At 37.3% G+C, this 22,997-nt stretch overlaps 1 protein-coding gene across 1 annotated transcript in view; it reads left to right on the top strand.

Annotated features, from left to right (window-relative positions):
* Nucleotides 1–22,271, top strand: part of plekhh2 (pleckstrin homology domain containing, family H (with MyTH4 domain) member 2) — a 40,559-nt gene extending 18,288 nt beyond the window's left edge. Inside the window, exons 3-30 of the mRNA XM_079436426.1 lie at nucleotides 3,152–3,214; nucleotides 4,166–4,315; nucleotides 4,396–4,479; nucleotides 4,559–4,640; nucleotides 5,355–5,558; nucleotides 8,201–9,003; nucleotides 9,089–9,164; nucleotides 10,211–10,305; nucleotides 10,466–10,637; nucleotides 11,460–11,596; nucleotides 11,674–11,787; nucleotides 11,948–12,034; nucleotides 12,173–12,331; nucleotides 13,201–13,281; nucleotides 13,355–13,507; nucleotides 14,789–14,897; nucleotides 16,245–16,357; nucleotides 16,438–16,617; nucleotides 16,736–16,833; nucleotides 16,912–17,089; nucleotides 18,344–18,499; nucleotides 18,581–18,678; nucleotides 18,765–18,906; nucleotides 20,112–20,257; nucleotides 20,350–20,479; nucleotides 20,583–20,666; nucleotides 20,768–20,917; nucleotides 21,198–22,271. Coding sequence (XP_079292552.1) covers nucleotides 3,152–3,214; nucleotides 4,166–4,315; nucleotides 4,396–4,479; nucleotides 4,559–4,640; nucleotides 5,355–5,558; nucleotides 8,201–9,003; nucleotides 9,089–9,164; nucleotides 10,211–10,305; nucleotides 10,466–10,637; nucleotides 11,460–11,596; nucleotides 11,674–11,787; nucleotides 11,948–12,034; nucleotides 12,173–12,331; nucleotides 13,201–13,281; nucleotides 13,355–13,507; nucleotides 14,789–14,897; nucleotides 16,245–16,357; nucleotides 16,438–16,617; nucleotides 16,736–16,833; nucleotides 16,912–17,089; nucleotides 18,344–18,499; nucleotides 18,581–18,678; nucleotides 18,765–18,906; nucleotides 20,112–20,257; nucleotides 20,350–20,479; nucleotides 20,583–20,666; nucleotides 20,768–20,917; nucleotides 21,198–21,386 — 4,233 coding nt within the window. The 3' untranslated portion in view covers nucleotides 21,387–22,271. The remainder of the gene's footprint in view (nucleotides 1–3,151; nucleotides 3,215–4,165; nucleotides 4,316–4,395; nucleotides 4,480–4,558; nucleotides 4,641–5,354; nucleotides 5,559–8,200; nucleotides 9,004–9,088; nucleotides 9,165–10,210; nucleotides 10,306–10,465; nucleotides 10,638–11,459; nucleotides 11,597–11,673; nucleotides 11,788–11,947; nucleotides 12,035–12,172; nucleotides 12,332–13,200; nucleotides 13,282–13,354; nucleotides 13,508–14,788; nucleotides 14,898–16,244; nucleotides 16,358–16,437; nucleotides 16,618–16,735; nucleotides 16,834–16,911; nucleotides 17,090–18,343; nucleotides 18,500–18,580; nucleotides 18,679–18,764; nucleotides 18,907–20,111; nucleotides 20,258–20,349; nucleotides 20,480–20,582; nucleotides 20,667–20,767; nucleotides 20,918–21,197) is intronic.
* The last annotated feature ends 726 nt before the right edge of the window (nucleotides 22,272–22,997 follow it).

Consider the following 22,997-nt stretch of genomic DNA (forward strand, 5'->3'; position numbering starts at 1 on the left):
TGTTATGTTAACCCCAAAATCAAAAAGACATAAGACTTTTTTCCGTCCATTAACATTATCCAATTAAATTGATATTTTCAATACTCTAATGTGAAAAATAATGATATATTAATATTATTAGTAGTATTTGGGTTTTATATTAGTATTATAATAGTATTTGACTCTCTGTGGTCATTAAAAATCTCATGGCACTTCTCGTAAAGAGTAGGGGTGTAACCCCGGTGTCCTGGCCAAATTCCCTCTACTAGCCCTTGTCAATCATGGCCTCCTAATAATCCCCATCCACTTGATTGGCTCTATGACTCTCTCTCCTCTCCACCTGTAGCTGGTGTGTGGTGAGCGCACTGGTGCCGTTGTAGTGTAGCTGCCGTCACATCATCCAAGTGGATGCTGCACACTGGTGGTGGTTGAGGAGAGACCCCCCCCCCCCCCCCCCCCCCTCATGATTGTAAAGCGCTTTGGGTGTACAGCAATACACAATAAAGCGCTATATTAATGCATCATTCATTCATTCATTCATATTGATAAAGCAGCAAAAAGAAAGCAAAAAAAACGTTGCATCTTTCCACATAAATTAACTTTATTTAATCTTAAAATAATTATCAGTTATAATAAATTATATTCTATAAAATGAAGCAACTTTATAGCCATTATAGGCACCCCCTAATTTATCATTACCACAATGCCGTCAATAAAAATGACATTCTCAGTACTTAATATTGGACTGTCTGTGTGTATTTGTTTCCCATGTGCTCCGTGACCTAGTTTCTCCCTGGTGTTTGATTGTTCATTGGTTTCAGCTGTGTTCCATTAATTTCCTCGTTTACTCCCTGGTTATTTAAGCCCTGTTTTCCATGTCTAGTGTTCGGTGTATACGTCTTCACACCTCTGTGTTATGTGCTACTTGGGTTCCTACCTGCCCTGTCTTACCCCTTGGATTCTTATTAAAGACTGTTGTGTGAGTTTATCCACGTCTCCTTGTTCCTCGCTCGACGCAGTAGTAGCTAACCCTGACAGAACACCGGACCGGCTAACAAGATGAACTGGTTTGAGGACTTTCTCTTAGAGTTCCAGCAAGAGGGATGGCCTTTGGAGCAGTATTTGGAGGAGTTCCTGAGTGTGATGCATCTGGTGAGATGGAGTGATTCCATGATTAATGCATGCTTTCGAATGGGACTAAAAGATCATTTGTTTTGATTCCTGACAATTGCCACAGACCCGTAGCAGATTTTATAAATTACGTTCTAGATTTAAATGGTTTCAAGTTCCTTGTCGATGTGGAGGATCATCATCCTCCTTCCATCCGGAAGCATGTGGACGCTCCAGCTCACCACAAGCCAGCTCCCACCACATATGGTTCCAATGAGCCCGCTCCCTCAGTTCCCTGAGTTCTCCGAAGCTCCTCCTTAGTCCTCAGACCAAGCCTGCCGGCCGCTCCGAGGTCAAGCCCGCTGGCTGCTGCACTCTCAGCCCCTGACCAGGGTCAAGAGATGGCTCTAGCCACTGACCAGGTTCAAGAGCTGGCTCTAGCCCCTGACCAAGGTTGAGAGGGGGCTCCTGCTCCCAGGTCCAGACCAGAGAGGGCTCCGGATCCCAAGTCCGGCCCAGAGAGGGCTATTGTTCCTACGCCTGGCCCACGGAGGACCTCAGAATCTGAGATTTCCCCCAAGGAATTTTCCCCATGGCGGAATAGCCCCCGTGGCCTTGGCGCTCGTCTCGGCCTCTATGGCTAGAGCCCTATAGCCCCCTGAGCTCCTTGCTCCGCCATGGCCCCCTGAACTGCCTGATCTGTCCTGGAGGACTTCCTAGTCTCCATCCTGCACCAGCCTTCAGGGTACCCCCCCCTCCCCGCCTGCCCTGTCTTACCCCTTGGATTCTTAAAGACTGTTGCGAGTTTATCCAGGTCTCCTCGCTCTAGGCAGTAGCAGCTAACCCTGACAGTACTGTAATGATAAAAATAATTATATTAAATTGTAAAGTGCATATGCTATAGTAGTATGTCAAGGGATTTTGCATATTAAAAATGACACCTTTTTGCCATATACATGTGTTTTGTTTTTTTTTTTTAACAAAATATTTTTAAGCACAGGCAACCTCTAATTTCTCATTACTATAATTAATTAAAAATGTAATTTTCAGTATTATAATGTGAGAATATATTAAGTTTATATTAAATTAAAAAATATTAATTTTTTACAATGTTAGTATTTGAGTGTTTCTGCATTTTGATTATGTTGCTCGTGGTGTTCTTCCAATAAAGCACTTTGGATTATCAAATTATGTTGGAGAACATGATCTTTGGGATTTGTTCATCTCATTTAATTTTTCTTCTAAAAAAAAAAAAAACTTTTCATTTAACTGTTGTGATGGGGAAAAAAAGTATTTTAAATATAGTACATTTTTAGTAGTGGTCCACATTCAGTCTCCAAGACCCATTCAGCAAGCCACAGAATGTGTGGAGTGAGACTTTAATGACACTGGCAAGTGGATTAGGGAATTTATTATAGAGATTCACTTGAAAATATGAGGATTGGTAATACAGTGGTCAAAATTCCCAAAAGATTTCTCTGGATTTGACGACAGGAAACAATCATCAAAATGACCGGCAACTAAATCATTATCTCTGGTTTACCACTTTTTTTTCTTTTTTATTCTTTTCCTGCATACACAACTATAATTGTGACAGCACATACAATACAGTCCAAAATGGAACCAATACAACACAGGTTTAGTTTTTTGGGGATATGCATTTGCTTAGTAGTTTACGTTTCCTTAACTTTATAAACAATTTTTTTTTCTCATGGTCTTTTCATCCAAAAAAATAAAAATAAAAGGCTTAAAAGAATAACATTAACAGTAATATAGCATGGCATTCCCGCTATGGTAAAAATTATTTGCAAATGGATATGCTGCATTCCTGACAATACGATGCTATGAGACGAATACATGTTTTAAAAAGATAAAATCCCAGCACAGAAGGATATTGGTTTACGAAACCAACTGGCTTATTCTTCCCAGTGATGCTTGGAAAATGTTATGCATGAGGGAAATTTTGATGTAGACTTTCGTAATAATAATTCTCATGTTTATACATATTCATGCACAAGCACGGCTCATTTGCTCATTCATTTAAACATTACATCTTGCTCAGATGCAGCAGTTGGAGACACAGGTACTGGAAGCCGAGCGTCGGGCATATGAGGCCAACCAGCAGGTAAATACTAATAACACTCTGTTGGACATTTCATTCAATATTAGGAATGTTAAAGGTGGGGTATGTAATTTTTCAAAAACGCTTTAGAAAACTGAGTCGGGGCAGAGTGCCAAAACAAGCTTGTAGCCAATCAGCATTAAGGGGCGTGTCTACTCATGATGTGGAGGAGAGAGCATTCAGTGCACAGGACGGACATTAGCCGAGCCGAGCGACAGAAAGATAGAGATGGCGGATAAAAAAAAAAGAAGAGGAAAATGTCTGCGGAACGATAAGGCAAGAAGTAGGACCCGTGTAAATATTGGATCAGCTTTCCAGCGCTGTAATATTTATTTATCAAAGGTGCTGTATGTACATTTTATGACTGTACTAAAGCATAAAAATACTAAAATATGTTTGCAAATATTTAGGTAACATGCTAAGTTTACATACTTGTTTCTCCAAAAAACAATGCTATAATTATTCTGTTTTGAAATGTGATTCCATGTCTGTTTTTGTCTGTGTAATTCCACCCACTGCCAATTTACCCAATAGTATTTCGACTCCCGGGTTGCCAGGTGGTGGAAAACACAGTGTTTTGCTGTGAGATCACAGATTCTACTCGACCTAAAAAAGCTTTGGCATTCATCTAAAAAGATCTATGAACCGAGTAATGTTAAGACACAGGTAAATTGGTTCATCAACTTATAATATGTAAGGCTTGTCACCTTCCATTGTAAATTGCGCTAGTTCCTGTTGCATGTCCTCAATCTGGCAACCCGCATGAGTGTCAAATCTGAGGAAGAGGCAGACAGAACCACAAGTTTTCACTGTAGTCTACACAAAATATATTAACACCCATATTAATGGGTGTTCACATTATTTCATTATTTATCTAACCCCTGTATATTTCATTTTTGATATAATAATATAACCATTACTAATAATGTGTGAATTTTCATGTGTGTGTTTCAGGTGCAATGGATGGAAGAGCGTCTAAAGGCGTCAGATATCCAGTCGAGTGATTCAGAGCTGCGGCTGTTCAGGCGCTGTCAAAATCTTCAAATGCTACTGCAGGAGAAAGAAGAGCTTATTTCCACCCTAGAGCAACAGCTGGAGGAACAGGTCAGTCCCCACTCCAGTCTCTAAAACCATCAGGTTTGCATCATAGAGGCTTATTTAAATCCATTACATTACACCTTCAGAAACAGAACCGAATCCAAGATGCCAAAACAGTTGAAGAAAAAGCAGCAAAGATCAAAGAATGGGTCATGAGGAAGCTGAATGAAGTATGTTCAAGCTTTACATGTGTTTGTTCTAGAATAGGTGGAAGGAAATGCATTGTGTGTAAATGTTTCACTCTTGTAGTTTGATATAGAGAATGCCTCCCTGAGAGAGATCAACCAACAACAGGAGGCTGAGATACAAGACCTGAGAAGACGACTGCAAGGTATTCATGCATGTAATCACAAACATAGCAGGTTAAGCCATGGCTACTGTGTTTTCAAAATAGCATACTACCAAATTATTCCTGCTGGTTATGTCCAGTGTTAGGCCTGTCAAAGAAATTTTTCATCAAAACCATGGCCTAAACAAACACTATGTAAAAATGAGCCAAAATGTGCAGGATAAAACAAAGCACACTGCATTTATCCCATAATTGTAACGGATCTGTGGTTGTGGATAAAGACACAGGACAAAGCGGTAAACGAACAGGAGTCTTTAATAAGCTTCAACACACTTTCCATATATTAACGCAATCCAGGACAAAGATAAGGGCAGAACTGAGGATTTATAAAGGACAGGAACCAAAGGAACAAACGAGATGATTAATTTAACACAGGTGATACGAATGAACAAAGATGAACTAATCTAGAACAGGAAATACCAAATAAGGGCAAAACGGAACTAGACGGGAACACACGCGTGACAGTAATGTAGTGTGCTTTATTATGTTTTATATATATTTTATTTTCAATTGTATATGCAAAGCAATGAATACAAGCTAAACAACAGCAAATAAATAAATATGTGATGTAATATGTAAATAAATAAATAACAGGAATTGGGTTATTTAAAAGTTTAAAAAAGATACAGGAAATTTTGTATCATTTTTCCAGTGATGGAGAACTATTAAGTGTCATGTTTTTGTGTTGTGTTTTAGCCATGGAGCTGACTTTGGGTTCTGGTGGTTCAATCCAGCCCAATGTGGGTGAGGCCCAGCGGCTCAGCAGTCTGACTTTTGGCTGTTTCCAAATCAGAGGGAAGAGCCCTCAGGTACTGACAGGCCCAGAGCCGTCCCAGAAGAGCATCAGCACCCTGCCGGATGGTGACCCCACACACACAGACCGCAGGAGACCCTCTACTGGTCAGAAGACTGATATGATATCTGTAGCTGTTTGACTTAAAGTATTAGTTCATAATCTGTTGAGTTTGACCAAGATGCAACAAGGCTGGGAAGTAATTAAGAAATTAATACTTTTATACAGTAAGGACATGTTAAAAAGATCAAAATTGAAAGTAAAGACTTTTACAGTGTTACAAAAAAATAATTTCAAATGAATTCTTTTTTTTTTTTTACTTTCTATTTATCAAATGTATCAAGGTTTCTGCCAAAATAATAAGCAGCTCAACTGATTTCAACACTGATAATGATAATAAATGTTTCTTGAGCAGCAAATCAGTATATTAAGCCCTATTCGCATGGGATTAGTATTACCTGGTGACCTCTAGTCATTTGTAATAATTGCGGAGGTTGTCTGTGATGTTAATCCCGTGCTAATCGGCCATGTCTGTAATTTGTAAAGTAAAAATTCCCCCGCAAATGACCTACCATATTTTGCCAAACACCGAGATCCTGTGATAATATTAGTGCCGTGCGAATCGGCATCTCTGTAATTTGGCCAGGATTTTGCGGAGCCGGATATATAATTTATTTCTAGGTTTTTGCTTCCTGTGCAGTGCGCCTTTTTATCCATCTTTCACATGGAGGCTGCATTGGATTGTTTTGGTAGTATTTTGGGTGCTGGGTCATTATCGCTATATACCATAAAACTATACAGTTTGCAGAAAGAGAAAGCTGAAAACCATCAGAAGAGCGAAAACAAAAATAATGATTAGTTGGAGATAGATGACATGTATAGTAGCATGCGGTAAGGAACATTCTTCTGTTTATGATATGTAATGTTACACAAAGCCTTGACATCATATCTGGGAGATTATCCTGTGCGAATGCGCCACACGAAATTTAGATGTGAATAGGGATTTAGAATGATTTCTGAGGATCATGCAACACTGAAGACTGGAGTAATGATGCTTAGTAAGCATTGTAAGCAATCCTTGTAAGCATCTTTCAGAAAAACATTAAAAAATCTTACTAAACCAAATCTTTTAACAGTAGCATATACAGTATATAATTATGTATATGTATATATATATATATATATATATATATATATATATATATATATATATATATATATATATATATATATATATATATATATATATATATATATATATATATATACACACACTCACCGGCCACTTTATTAGGTGCACCTGTTCAATCTCTTGGTAACACAAATTGCTAATCAGCCAATCACATGGCAGCAAATCAATGCATTTAGGCATCTAGATGTGGTGAAGACGACTTGCTGAAGCTCAAACCGAGCATCAGAATGGGGAAGAAAGGGGATTTAAGTGACTTTGAACGTGGAATGGTTGTTGGTGCCAGACGGGCTGGACTGAGTATTTCAAAAACGGCTGATCTATTGGGATTTTCACTCACAACCATCTCTAGGGTTTACAGAGAATGGTCCGAAAAAGAGAAAATATCCAGTGAGCGGCAGTTGTGTGGACGAAAATGCCTTGTTGATGTCAGAGGTCAGAGGAGAATGGGCAGACTGGTTAGAGATGATATAAAGGCAACAGTAACTCAAATAACCACTCGTTACAACCAAGGTATGCAGAATACCATCTCTGAACGCACAACACGTCTAACCCTGAAGCAGATGGGCTACAGCAGCAGAAGACCACACCGGGTGCCGCTCCTGTCAGCTAAGAACAGGAAACAGAGGCTACAATTCACACAGGCTCTCCAAAATTGGACAATAGAAGATTGGAAAACGTTGCCTGGTTTGATGAGTCTTGATTGCTGCTGCGACATTCAGATGGTAGGGTCAGAATTTGGTGTAAAGAACATGAAAGCATGGATCCATCCTGCCTTGTCTCAACGGTTCAGGCTGGTGGTGGTGGTGTAATGGTGTGGGGGATATTTTATTGGCACACGTTGGGCCCCTTAGTACCAATTGGGCATCGTTTAAATGCCACAGCCTACCTGAGTATTGTTGCTGACCATGTCCATCCCTTTATGACTACAATGTACCCATCTTCTGATGGCTACTTCCAGCAGGATAATGCACCATGTCACAAAGCTCAGATCATCTCAGACTGGTTTCTTGAACAAGACAACGAGTTCACTTTACTCAAATGGCCTCCACAGTCACCAGATCTCAATCCAATAGGGCACCTTTGGGATGTGGTGGAACGGGAGATTCACATCATGGATGTGCAGCCGACAAATCTGCAGCAACTGTGTGATGCTATCATGTCAAGATGGACCAAAATCTCTGAGGAATGTTTCCAACACCTTTTTGAATCTATGCCACGAAGAATTGAGGCAGTTCTGAAGGCAAAAGTGGGTCCAACCCGGTACTAGCAAGGTGTACCTAATAAAGTGGCCAGTGACTGTGTGTGTGTGTGTGTGTGTGTATGTGTGTGTGTGTGTATATAACTCATTTAAGTGGTTCTCTAAATGAACCACTTAAATGAGTTATTTGTCTTGAGTCTCATTCATTGAAATGAATGACTTGACAGTGATTTGCAAAATTTTATCAATTGATCCAGTTTATCAACATTTTGACATTTTGAATCAGAGAAGTCTTTTAATATTTCTAGTACTTACTGTATTCACATATTAACCAAGTCTGTGTGTTTGGTCTGATCCAGATTCTGGAATGAAACAATATTATCCAGAAACAGAGTGTGTTGGCCGTTGCACTAAGGCAGGATCAGAGGACGAGGATGGGCGGGACAGTACCGGACACACGCTGTCCTGTGGTGTGTCCTCTATCCTGTCCAATGCTGCCTCTGAGGAGGAGAGGAGTCTGTTTGGAGGTTTGCGTTTCAGTCGACCTGCCAGTGAGACCTACCACACAGCCTCAGACGACAGCAGTTCGCTGTTTGACGATGACATGCAGCGCGTGGAGTGCTCCAGACTTTGTCTTCCTGGCACCAGGAGCGCTTCAAAAAAAGTCAGCGAGAAGGTGGATGCTGAGGATGGATCCTCAGATGAGCTGAATAAACGCTTCCAGTCACAAAGTCTTGATTCCTCGTCATCCTCCAGTGACACAAACACTCCCAGCCCCATATTAACTCCAGCTCTCACACCAAAGCGGCCTACCCCGTCCCAGGACTCCCAAGACACCCCGGCCTCCCCCAAACAGCCCCGACTGCGCAATCCAAATGCATTTAATGTTAGTTTGGCATTTGCTAAAAAGCATCTGAGTCAGCCTCCGCTGTACAGTGAAGCCGCCCATGGGCGGACACGAAATGCCATCAGCATGCTACGTCCTCTGCGGCCTCAGGAAACAGACATGGACCAAGAGCAAAAGATGGAAACTGGTGAACGAGAGCGTGTTGATGTGCCCTCAGCTGAAGTGCCACCTGAGGAACCAGAAACACCCGACACCTCGGCAGCCGTGCCTGGTAGTAAACCTCCGACCCCTCCGCTCCACAGACTGCCCTCTTGGGTGAGTCATGCCACAAATAGTACGACTAATATGAATTTGCCATTTTGGTTCATGTGGTAAACTTGTGGTTTCATGTTATCTCCAGGAGAGCAGAATATATGCTGTGGCAAAATCTGGAATTCGTCTGTCAGAGACGTCGTGTACAGATGTAGCTAATAAAGGTGTTTTTTTAATTGTTGTTTTTTTGTACATTTGCACATATTCTCAATCCAGCCAATCATTTTGTATCTTCATTGTCTTTCACATGCACTTCTTAAGGAAAAATCCAAACCTATGTTATGCATTTCAAAAGCAGAAGTTGCCATAGTTTAGTAATCTTCTATAGTGATGGAAACTTCAACAAATATTATTTTGTGCTACCATTTGCACAAATAGCAAAATAAATAAAACAGAATAGCATTTGTGTGAGTTTGGACATCAGCCATTGTATAACTAGAAATACAGCCAGTTTACAGCTAGTTTATATATATGAAAAATATTTATTTAAATTTTCTTTATTTTGCAATAAAAAGCAATCCTATTTTTAAGACAGCTAAGAATGTTTGCATTGTGACTGTTTTAAAAGATTCCTATTACCAAAATGCAAAAAAAAGTAATTTAAAATAAATTTGTATTACAATTTAAATAAATAAAAAAGTACGTTATTCAAATATTCATTTAATTTGATTGAATTTTGTATATATAAGTTATTTTATTATTTTTCACAATTAGAAATTAAATTAAAATGAAAAAGTATTTTATTTTGCATCACTTTTTTGCAGATATTTGTGGGAAGGAAATTTAAAAATTAAATTAGTAATTACACAAAAATATTATATTGCAATGTTACAAAAACAAATGTTACAAAAAAATGTTTTTGAAAAATTTGACTGAGATTCACCCAATTTCTCTTGAATTATTACAGTTCATTGACCAATTAGAAGGCAGAATTATTAGAGTCCTTATCATATGTAAAACTAATTTTAATGGCACAAATTAAGAACACCAACAGCTTACCAATTTTGATTCAGTAGTCATGTTACTGATACACATGATGTGTATAGTCATATTCATATTGATTTATGATTGATTGAATGAATGAATGATTGTTGCATAGAAATGTAAATATCAGTCCAGGACCAACAAAGTACTCAAGAAACATTTCTTGCCTAAATCATATTGTGCATTTACTAACAGCTAGTGAAAATGTCCAATCCTCTTCTTCCAGACTCCTCCCACCCATCCTTATGCCCCGCCTACATGCTCTACACATCCCTCATCTACAGGAACACAAGCACACCTATCTTTGCCACACACAAAGGGGTAGGAGCCTGTGTGTGTCTATACTTGTGTGTGTGTCATAAGACCATGATGCTCAGTAGCGTTCACTGTATTTGCATAAGAGTCAGCACTTCTATCAGTAATAGAATGAAATATTTGAATTACGTTTTCATGAATGCAATGTGTGTTTTTACTCTCATAGAAGGTGACTTTATTAAGCATCAGTCAGTTCTCCGTGGCGTCGTCTAGTTCTGAGGAGGAGGACAGTTCGGAGGAGGGTCAGTCTAACTCTGGAGAGGAGGAGAACTCTCAGACCTCTGGATCAGAGTCACACAAGAGCAGTAGCCATGAAAGCCCTCGCTCACTTAAGAGAGGTACACGTATTTTCATGGTACCAAAATTTCAGTAGTCAGTACCAATACAAAATTCTCTGTACCAATTTCAGTACCATAGCAAAAAAATATTGTAACTATTTTATTTTGATATGAAAATATAAATATGAACTAAATAATATTAATTATTAATACTTTTAATAATGATGTAAATAATGCATTAAAACAACGTAAACATAAAACAATATTGTGAAGAAATTGTTATATTTTCATCTGTGTTGTTTTAGTATCTTTGAGAGACTATAATAGTTATTTTATTATTTTGAGTTTTTTTTATTTGAGTAGTTTCTGTTTATTACACTTTTAAAGCACACATTAATACAACTACTGTTGCCCAAGGTGCTGTACAAACAAAATAAAACAAATATGTGTATGTTTTCCCATTTTATTAGTTTTGAATATGTCTATAAAGTTTTATATCACTTTTAGTTTTAGTGCATCAAGTTAAACTTGATGAAAATTAGAAATGTTGCCTGGGCAACTAGCTGAAATAAAATAAGTTTATTGTTTTTATATAATTTATTTTATTTCAAGTAAGATTTTATATATATGTATATAAGTATATAGTTATATATAGTTATAGTTTTTAACTATAGTAACCCTTATTTTTGCGTGATTTCATTTCAAAATATTAAATAGTTTTGTAAATTAAACAGAATAGACATTTTGCTGAGTAAATGAACCCATTAAAACAGAATCCAGAAAAATTCAAATGGCACACACAGAATTTTGGAAAAATAAAATGGATTTCATAGAGCCCTACACCCTCCCCCCAAGTCACTGAATGTGTTGTGTTTTTCTCAGCTGTGTCATTGTCTTCTATGACATCTGAGTGTGACTACGCCATCCCCCCTGACGCTTACTCCACTGACACAGAGTGCTCTGAACCTGAAAACAAACTCCCAAAGACCTGCTCCTCCAGCACTGACAACGGCAAGACTGTAAGACCCATACACACATGCGCACACACACACACACACATACAGGCCAGACCAAATGAGAATGTGTCGTGTTCCAGGAGTCTATGGAGAAGTCTGGGTACCTGCTCAAGATGGTAAAGACATGGAAGAAGACGTGGAAGAGACACTGGTTTGTTCTGAAGGATGGGGAGCTTCTCTACTACAAATCACCAGTCAGTTTAAATGACTCATTTATCTCATTTTATTTCTTAAGGTTGTTCTTTGTTTCATTCATAAAGTTCTTATATTAATGATATGATCTTCATTTTTTGTTTTATTCTTGTAATTATACATTCTGTATTTCCTACATCTCCTGTGGATTTTGTTGCATAGAGTGACGTGATCCGTAAACCCCAAGGTCAGATTGAGCTGAATGCATGCAGCACTATAGCTCGTGGTGATGGCAAACAGATGCTTCAGGTAAAGTGTGTGTGTGTGTGTGTGTGTGTGTGTGTGTGTGTGTGTGTGTGTGTGTGTGTGTGTGAGAGAGACTGTTTGTTCATGCGTCTCAGTTTATTTCACATGGCCATCCATGATGTTGATGATGCTTCCCTTCAGGTGGTGACGGGTAAGAGCGTGTGTAATCTGAAGGCAGACTCCCCAAACCTGCTAGAGGAGTGGCTGAGGGTCCTGCAGAGCGTCCTGAGGATCAAAGCTGCTAGTCCGCTCTTCACTCACCCTGACACACGGCCCGTTATGAAAGGACATCTGACAAAGGTATACTGTTGGAAAGAAAAATATATTTTTTTAGATATGTTACTGTTCAAAAAGGGGTTGCATTACAGTAAAGCAGTAATATTGTGAAATATTATTATATTTTAAAATATTTTAACATCATTACTCAGTGTCACACGATCCTTCATAAATCATTCTAATATGCTGATTTCCAGCTCAAGAAACATTTATCATTATCAGTGTTGAAAACAGTTATGCTGCTTGACATTTTTATGGAAACCATAATACGTGTTTTTCATGATTTTTTAATAAATGGAAAGTTCAAAAGAACAGCAATTATTTGAAATAAAAATATTTTTGTCACTTTTGAACAATTTGATGCATCCTCGCTCAATAAAATAATTTTAATTAAATTAATTTCTTAAAAAAAAAACAGCAACAAATTTTCAACAATAGTGTCATTTTTTCTATTTGTTTCATTTTCTGTTGTCCAAAATAATTGTTTGATAATAATTTTTCATTGCTGCTGTTTTATGGATGGTGCTTTTCATAATAGTTTACTGTGTGTACTGTATTATTGCTGTCAAGAATAGCAAAATAATACTAAATATTAAATTATTTAAATTACAATATGTTGTTTTTCTATTCATATTTTCTATGTTCGTACAGTGATAATATGCCCGATATAGCGGTCAACATGTTAAAAAAAATGTATTAAATTTTTTTTTTTTTCCTGGGCAAAACCAAAAAACTGTCATCACTTATTTAATCTCTGTAATCTATGTAAACTGATATATAACCTTGAGAGATGAAAGTGTGAAAGACGCAGTGCTGTGCTGGACAGGTCACTTGCCCAGATATAACATATATCAAGTTGTAGCTGATAACATGTTTGTCTCTGACTCTTTAAGGTGAAGCATGGCTACTCTAAGCATGTGTGGTGTGCGCTGTTTGGGAAGACTCTCTACTACTTCAAAAATCAAGAGGACAAGGTCTTCTGTCTCATTAAATTACAGTCATCCCTCTGTATGTGTGCATGTACTGATGTTGTATTTCCCTACCCAGTTTCCTCTGGGTCAGATCAAACTGTGGGAGGCTCGTGTGGAGGAAGTGCACAAGTCATGTGACGTAGCTGAAGTTTCTGCTCAGTACACACTCTCCATTCAGTCAGTGAATCAGGACCCGACATACCTGCTCATCGACTCTCCTCATGAGAAGGTAGGCAAGCCGTAATGATTTAGTTTAAATAGAGCCACAAATGCACATCACTTGTGAAAAAGAAGTGCACTTAATTGTACTGATTGTGTATATCTTAAGTTAAAAGTATAAAATATAATATCAATGAAATAAAAACGTAAGTGAGCACATTTTCATGACTAAGTTAAGAATACTATTAAAAAGTCTACTTTGTAATAATGTCAAATTAGTTAGTGCATTTTAATAAAATAAGTACACTTAATTTGATGTGTTGACTAACATACTTCAGCAAATGTGAAGTACTTGATTATAAATTTAACTGTAGTGTGTTATTCAGTATTAAATTTACTAAATTGTAACTCCATCATTACAAATGTCATTTAAAATATATTTAAATACATGAAATATATTTATATTAAAACATTAAACACATGACATACATATTTCAATAGAGATTACATTAAAGTGTACGTTACCTAAAGTATACTTTCTATTTCACCTTAAATGCTTGCCAGTACGTTCAACAGTACACTTTATCCATATTTTAAAGACAATAAAATTAATTATGAAATTACATATGTGACCCTGGAGCACAAAACCAGTCATAAGGGTCAGGTTTTTGAAATTGAGATTTGTACATCTGAATAAATAAGCTTTCCATTGATGAATGGTTTGTTACGATCGGTCAGTATTTGGCCGAGATACAACTATTTGAAAATCTGGAGTCTGAGGGTGCAAAAAAATCAAAATATTGAGAAAATCACCTTCTTAGCAATGCATATTACTAATCAAAAATTAAGTTTTGATATATTTACTGTAGGAAATTTACAAAATATCTTCACGGAACATGATCTTTACTAAATATCCTAATGATTTTTGGCATAAAAGAAAAATAATTTTGATAATATATATGTATAATTGTTGGCTATTTCTACAAATATACCCATGCGATTTAAGACTGGTTTTGTGGTCCAGGGTCACATATAAAGGTGTACTTCAGTCCTACTTAAGCGGGTCTTAATTTCAGCTAATTGCATTTAATATAAATTAAACTCTAATAATTTTTCATTTAATTGTAAATTGCATGCATTTAACTGTCTGAAACCATGTCATTGAGCTTGCACTTAATTATATTATTATAGTACTTTTTTTTTAAAGTGTGATTTTAGTATGTGTACTTCTTTTTAATAAAGGATCTAATTTCATCATGGCACATAAAAAGAAAAAATTAAAAGATAATCCTAAATGTTTGGGTAGTTCATGAAACGTTGTTGCCTGTCTGTCTGTGCTCCTGTCCTGTAGACGGCCTGGCTGTACCATCTGTCCGTGGCCGCAGGCACCGCATTGGGGCAGGTGGGGACTGGGTTCGAGCAGCTGGTTGGTAAACTGCTCAGCATAGAGGGAGATCCAGGTAAAAGTCTCATATCTGCATTCATTTCATGTATTTAATTGTGGTGGAATGTCTCACATCAGACAGAAAGTATAAGGGGAAGACATGCCACCTGTTGAAAAATCAGCTGTGGGATATGAATCCTAGTATATCATTCAAATAATGAAACTGGAATCTCAATTATTATTATTATTTGTTGTCATTGTTATTATTATGAATAAGTACTCGTTTTTTATTTTACAGTACAATAATACAACACTAACACTAGCTCTCTATTCTATTTCTATTCTATCTACATGTTGTCTTTTATTATTATTTAAAAAAATGACCCTCTAACACTAGACTTCTGTATTATTTTTCTATTCTAGCTACTTGTTTCTTTTTATTTATTATACTAACTAACTGGGACTTTTCACACCATTTACAGAATATTGTTCTTTTGTTGGTTTGATTGTTTCTACTGTCCTCATTTGTAAGACTGGACTGGATGTAATTGATTTGTTTAATTTCATAATTTGAACAATAATGAACAATAAAAATATTATTTAGAATAATAATTATTATAGTTATTATTAATATCATTAAGTGCTCTTTTATTTTACAATACAATATTATTATCGCAACAGTAATATATTTCTTTATTTGTTTGTTTAATCTTATAATTTAAATAATATGTCATAATAGTAGTAGTAGTATTGTATAGTCAGATTTTATGGGGTTTTCCTTCTTTTTTTCTTATTTCAAAAGTAGCACCGGTTTCAGTTGGTTGTATGACAGCTGATATACAGGCATATTTATAATAGATATACAGTTTAGTTATGCCACACCCTAAAATATGTTATTGAGTAGAAATTATTATAAAAGATATTCTTCAAAATTGTTGTTTCAGTAAATGATGAACAACTGGAAAAGTTATGTAAATTGGTTAAAAAGAGTGGGAATCCTGAAGAACATCCAGCCCTTCAAATATTGTTGTAGATAATGGGGGGCCTTGGAGTCAAAAAGGACTAAAAAAAGTATTTTTCTGTTTTCATTTTCATGCGGTTACACATACTATAAGCCAACAAGACTATGCAGTAACTAAGTGGTTTATTCAGTTGCTTATTGCCAGCAGGGGCCCCTCAAATGTCTGGGGCCCCAAGCATTAGTGTGGTGGTAAACACCTCTAAATGAAAGGACTGTGGTGCGTGGGTGTGCTGCTTGAGGCTGAGACTGATTTGGCATATGTTATTAAATATAAGCATGGCAAACATTACATCATAAATTTAGTTTATTCCCAACTTGTTTACTTCAACCACATGCTACCCTTTTAAACTGTAGCTACATAAAAACAATTTAATGTCCAATGTTTGTCCCGTTGTTTCTCAGGGTCTCAGCTCTGGGGACACCCGACGCTCTGCTTCACTAAGAAAGGGCTGTCGTCTCCACTCACCACCCTTCCTTCACAAGCTCTACAAACCGAAGCCATCAAGCTTTTTAAGGTTAAACTCTACACATTTGGAGGGAACAACCCATAAAAAAAACAGGGAGAAACACTCCTTTTCTTTTTTTTTTTTTACAGACATGTCAGCTCTTCATTAACGTGGTCATTGACACTCCAGCCATTGATTATCACGTGAGTCTTGCCCAGTGTGCTCTACAAGTGTGCCTCACCCACCCAGAGCTGCAAAACGAGATCTACTGCCAACTTATCAAACAAACACAGAGGAGGCAGCCACACAGTCCGCCGGGACCCCTGCAGGTCAGATCTGAACACACACCACTAGAGGGAGTGTTTGCTTTTGTTTTGTGTTTCTCCTCATGGTGGGAGTGAAGCCACATGAGATGTCTTGACTTGTTTCCATGTTCTGTAACAACAGGTATGGCAGTTCCTGGCTCTGTGTGTCGGGCTTTTCCTGCCCACGCCTCCTATTCTTTGGTATTTGCAGGTTCATCTCAAAAGGCATGGAGATTCCAGGTAAAACAAAACAGAAACTATATTTCAGGATTCCTGGAAGCACAGCCCACAGTTGCTAAGTCTCTGCTTTTTTCCCAGGACGGAAGTGGGAAAGTATGCCATTTACTGTCAGCGCTCATTGGAGCGGACGCAGCAGAAGGGGGATCGGCAAGCCCGATCGTCACGAATGGAGATCCTATCAATCTTACTCAGGAACCCTTATCATCACTCTCTGCCTTTCAGCGTCCCTGTACACTTCCTTAACAACACCTACCAGGTCCACACATATGCAAAACAGCCTCATTATGAAAGAACAGTTTGTTTAGAAATCTGTCATTATTTACTCATCCTGGTCTTCTACATCTTCATGCAGCTCTTTTTAATATTATGGAGCAAAAAGGACATAAACACTGAAAGTAGTTTTAAAAATGAATTATTAATCAATATTATAAAAAACAGTTTATTGTGCATTTTGTATCTTGATGTAGTCACCATGAATCATTGTCCTGTAGCTTGAGTGGAAAAGCATGATGTTAACAACTTGAGTTTTGTACCCAAAGCAAAAAACGATTATTTAAACTAGTTGCTTTTCAGTATCTGTCAAACTTACAGAAAAAAAACTGCATGAAGATTCTTAAAAAAAAATACCATAGTCATGTAAAACAAATTTGAATGAGAATTACAGTATTTTTTTCTAGTTATGCTCAGCTCTTAACAAATCTTAAAAAATATTACAGTAAATATCATTGCAGTTCAAAATAACTTTGCTGTGATAGCAAAGCTGAATTGTCAGCATCATTACTCTGATCTTCAGTGTTACATGATCTTTCAGAAGTCAGTTTAATATGATGATTTGGTACTCAAACATATTTCTTATTATTAGTGCTGGGCAATGATTAATCGCGATTAATCGCATCCAAAATAAAAGTTTTTGTGTACATAATAATGTATATGTGTGAGTACTGTGTATGTTTATTATGTATATATAAATACACACACACATATGCATGTATATATTTAAGAAAAATACGTTGTGTTTATATTATATAATATATTTATATATAATATAAATTATATGAATATAAATATATACATGTTAATACATGTAAATATTTTCAAAATAATACTGTATGTGTGTGTGTTTACTGTGTATATTTATTATGTATATATAAAGACACACACAGTATTATTTTGAGAATATTTTTAAATTATTAACATATTATAAAAACAAAACCTTTTATTTTGAATGCGATTAATCGTTGCCCAGCACTACTTATTATTGACAAGAATTGTGATATATGCTCAATATGCTGAATATAATTATTAATTTATTTAAGTGAGAAAAAAAAAACTTACTCATCCACACTACTCTGTAAAGTTATTAAATCCTGATCCAATAACCATGAAAAACTGGAAAAGTCATGGAAATGCATTGGTAAAAAGTCTGAGAACTCATAGAACGGTTTAGAATCGTGAAGGTAAATTACACACCGCAGGTAATCTGTCTAATCTAACAGTCTGTGTGTGTCAGGTTGTTAGTTTTGATGCTTCAACCACGGTGGAGGAGTTTCAGAGTCGGCTGAACCAGGACACGGGCATGAGGAAAACTGGTCAGTCTGGTTTCAGCCTTTATTCTGACGACCCCACTGGCAAAGACCTTGAGCACTGTCTTCAGGGAAACCTGAAGGTCAGACTCACACAAAAACACCCTGTTATTTTAGAAACTGTACTTAGTGTCTTTATCTTAAAAAATGTGCTGTGTCCTCAGATCTGTGACATTATTTCAAAATGGGAGCAGGCCTCGAAGGAGCAGCACACAGGAAAATCCGAGAACGCCAGGACGGTGAAACTCACTTATAAGAACCGGTAGAGTACAGTTTCCTAAGCATAAACAAAATGCCTATTTCCAAAAGGCCATAATTTGTGACTAACCACTAGTTTGTTTCCTCTAGTTTATACTTCTCCCAGCAGATGAGAGGGGAGACCGAGAGAGAGCGTTTGCTTCTGGCGTACCAAACAAATGAAGAAATTACAGCTGGTCACTTCCCTGTCAACAAAGAGCTTGCTTTAGAAATGGCCGCCCTGCTTGCTCAGGTACACAGTGCTGCTCCTCAGAATATTAATGCGTCTCACAAACCTGTTCAGGTTATATTTTACCTCTCTTTGTCAATGTATTAAACTTTCCGCTACATTTATAATCACACCCTCTGTCTGAAACCACGCCTCCAAAGAAACATCAACTCAATCAGCTCAATTTTATTACAGTCATTTGTTAATGGACGATAATGGCAATTATAATGTGTAATAGCACATTACAGTAATGATAATTTGAGAAGAAACGTGCTTAATTGTCAGAGAAATAATGTCACCATCCCAAAAAATCTTAAAGGGGACCTATTATGCAAAAATCACTTTTATAAGGTGTTTGAACACAGTTGTGTGGCCGCAGTGTGTGAAAACAACCAGCCTGTAATGGTACAAATCCACCAACTAATTTTTTAATAAAACCAATAAATCATAAACAGTCTCTCCAAAAGAGCTGTTTCAGATTCTCCCTCTGTTCACGTCACCGAAGGGAAAAGTCCTGCCCATTTGTGACGCTCTCTGCCCTATTAGCATAATCACAGCCCTGAGTGAGAAGCTGCGGTCCACCATTACTGGAGATATATATAATGTCAGCGCCAAAGAGGCTTTACAAGTGTTGTGTTTTGGGATGCTCTAATGAACATAGGAGTCGCCATAATCTCCTCCCATCTGAGCCCATTGTCGAGCTCATAATCAGAAGTGGGATTTATAAAGTTTGTGATAGCATGAGACCAGCTATGTTGTTATTTTTATCCCACCGTGCTCCCCATCTGTGTAATTCATAAACACAAATTTATTATGCACAGTATAATCAGATGACTGACTTTGAAACCGAGTATGTTTTCTGTAAAGATAACAGGCTTGTATTAATAGTGGAATGTTTATTTGCAAAGGCTAGCACTGCTAATGCTGGAGCTTGATCTCTTGAAGCTCCGCCCTCTTCTCCAGGAGCAACAGCTCATTTGCATTTAAAGCAACACACTCAAATCAGCTCGTTCTCACACCCTAAAAGTGGCAATTTTAACAAGCTATAAAAATGTATCTGTGGGGTATATTGAGCTAAAACTTCACATATACTCTCTGGGGACATCAGAGACGTATTTTACATCTTGTAAAAAGGGGCATAATAGGTCCCCTTTAATGGTCCTAATATAGGCTTCATTTACTTAAGTAAACATTTTCTTTCTTAAATATTAATTTTTTGTGTCATACAGGTGGAGTTTGGGGACTTTGAGCGTCCATTTTCTAGTCCAGGTAGTTCAGGAGCTGCACAGACTAAATCTAACCAGACCCTGAAACAGGTTCTAGAGCGCTTCTACCCGAAGCATTACCGACATTCCAGCACTGAGGAACAAATGAGGTATTTATGCCTCCAGTGCATGACATAATCACAAATATGAACACAAAGAATCTGTTTGGCCATCTTACGCACTGAAACACACATTTTCTCAGGCAGTTGCTGCAGAGGCTTTCTGCCCGATGGGCATCTCTGAGGGGTCGGAGTTCATCAGAGTGCATACGAATCTACCTGACTGTGGCTCGTAAGTGGTCATTTTTTGGAGCCAAATTATTTGAGGCTGAGGTGAGTGTCCCTCTAAGGCTAAAGGTGATGTGTACAATTTAAATACTCAAAAAAGTAAATGCTGTGGCATTATTTCTTAATCTCACTCTCTTTCTCCCTGCAGTCTGTAACTCCATCACAGAAGAACGTGCGTGTTTGGCTGGCAGTACATGAAGATGGAGTCAGCATGCTAGAGTTCAACTCTGTAGTAAGTGAACACATTCTCTACAGAGTTTCACAGTATTTCCAAATCGCTTCATGTTGTTAGTGAAGAGCTAAGATGAGTTTTCTTCACTGCTTGTTTTCTAGAAAGTCCTTGCATCCTACCCTTATAAAAGCATTGTGACATTTGGAGCGTGTGGTCAGGACTTTATGCTGGTAGTAGCTCTGAGTTCTGCCACCAACACATCCAAAGATAAGTTTACAGAGAAGCATCTGTTTGCCATGGCCCTGTCAAAGGTAGGTATTTAGTTCTATTAAGGGTCTTTTTGTTTTTGTTGTTGTGGAAATGACAACTGTGGGAGAGTTGTAAAGAGACTATATTCAAAAACAAAAAAAAATCTTACCAATGTTTGAACATAAGTGTACTAACAGTATATTCTCTTTTACACATAGAGAGAAAAAACACACACACACACACACACCAAAGTACACAGAAACACACAGACTCATGTGTACTTCTGTTTTCTATGTATAATATAGCGTGACTCACAGCATTTCTCTCCTTTCCTTGTGTTAGGTTCGAGACGTGACGTTGCTCATAGCCAGCTACATTAACTGCACACAACAACAAAAAGCAGCAACGCACCACCTGTCCGCCCCAGCCCTGCTGCTGGCTCTATCTGGAGAAGTGAAGAAGAGCAAGGATTCGAGGAGCAAGTCTCCTCCAACCGCCTGCAGACCCAACAAAGCACCCACCCTCCTTTAAGTATGAATGATGAAAAGATGCATGAACTACAACTACATCTTGTACAAGCTTGTCTTATACATATTATATGTTCAGAACTAATCAAATTTAAATAATAATTCAAATTAATCGATAAAATCGCCCATGTCCTACAAGAAATATAGAAACTCAAAACACTTAAGTAAACACATTTCCTTCTGTCATTATATCAAGTACACGACATATGTAGGCCATGCATTATTGCCAGATGTGCTGGCTTGCTAAAGTTGACAAAACTGGAATTGAACATGAGTTGTCATCACAGAATGAGTAACACTAGAGTTATGCAACCTCCCACGCTGAAATCTCATCTCACATGTTGAAGCATGTAGAGAGAATTCCCAGATTATGATAAAACAGGAAGTGCATTACCAAAAAATATGTGTGGTCTTTGCAAGCCAACATGGAGTCATATACTGTAGGACAGCTGAGGTGTTTTTGAGAGTACATATTGTACTGGTGTAATGAATATGGGGTGTGAGATAGAAACTGGAAGGGTTTTTTTGGAATACCAAAGCATTATACTGACATCATTGAACAAGGGACACTGTGACAGATAATGTCATAGCAAATTGTATTTATTTATTTCTAAAGTGTATTTTCTATAATTATGCAGCTTTAAATAAATGTCCTTACTCAAAAAGGAAAGTTGTTTTCATTATTATTATTTATTTTTATTTTATTTTTTTCAAAATAGAGAAAGAAATTCATTCTAAGTTATGTTCATACACTTCTTTTCAAAAGTTTGGGGTCATTAATCTCTTGTGCTCAGTAAGGCTGCATTTATTTAATCAAAAATACAGTACAAATTGTGATATTGTGAAATATTATTACAAAATTAAAAATAAAAGTTTTCTATTTTCAATTATTTTAACATGTCATTTATTCCTGTGCTGCAAAGCTGAATTTTCAGCATCATTGCTCGAGTCTTCAGTGTTGCATGATCATTCAGAAATCATTCTAATATGCTGATTTGCTGCTCAAGAAACATTTATTATTATTATCAATGTTGAAAACAGTTAGGTTCGTGTAACGGTTTGCAGTTCTTTGTTCAATTTGCAGCATCAAAATTAACCAGTTAAAATTTGGTTCTTTGTTCAATTTGCAGCATCAAAATTAACCAGTTAAAATTTGGCTTCAAACTTTCATTTTTCGTTTTTTTCAAATACCTCACAAACGAATAATTGTCTCTCTGTTTGATTTTCCAGTCTACAATTTTAGGTTGTGGCATCCGAATAAGATTTTTGAACAAACATAAAACATGACTCATTATTCTGATTTTCCATTTTTTTGTGTTTTGCGCTCGCGGTTGGTCCGTACCATTACTGCCGGGGGACGGAATGGGGGATTACTTTAAGCCTGCAGCGGACCAAGAGCGCTGCCGCTTTATGTATAGGCAGGGTGCGATTTGCCGGGGGGACCTTTAATGCTTTAATGTCCCGTTTAAATCAAATGATTCGGGATACGTGCTTTAATGTCCCGTTTAAATCAAATGACTCGACCTGCTTTAATGTCCCGTTTAAATCAAATTGTTCGCAATACGCACTTTAAAGTCCCGTTTTGAATCAAATAATTCGCAATATGGGCTTTAAA

Source organism: Barbus barbus (assembly GCF_936440315.1).
Source record: "Barbus barbus genome assembly, chromosome: 16".
NCBI classification, from domain to species: domain Eukaryota; kingdom Metazoa; phylum Chordata; class Actinopteri; order Cypriniformes; family Cyprinidae; genus Barbus; species Barbus barbus.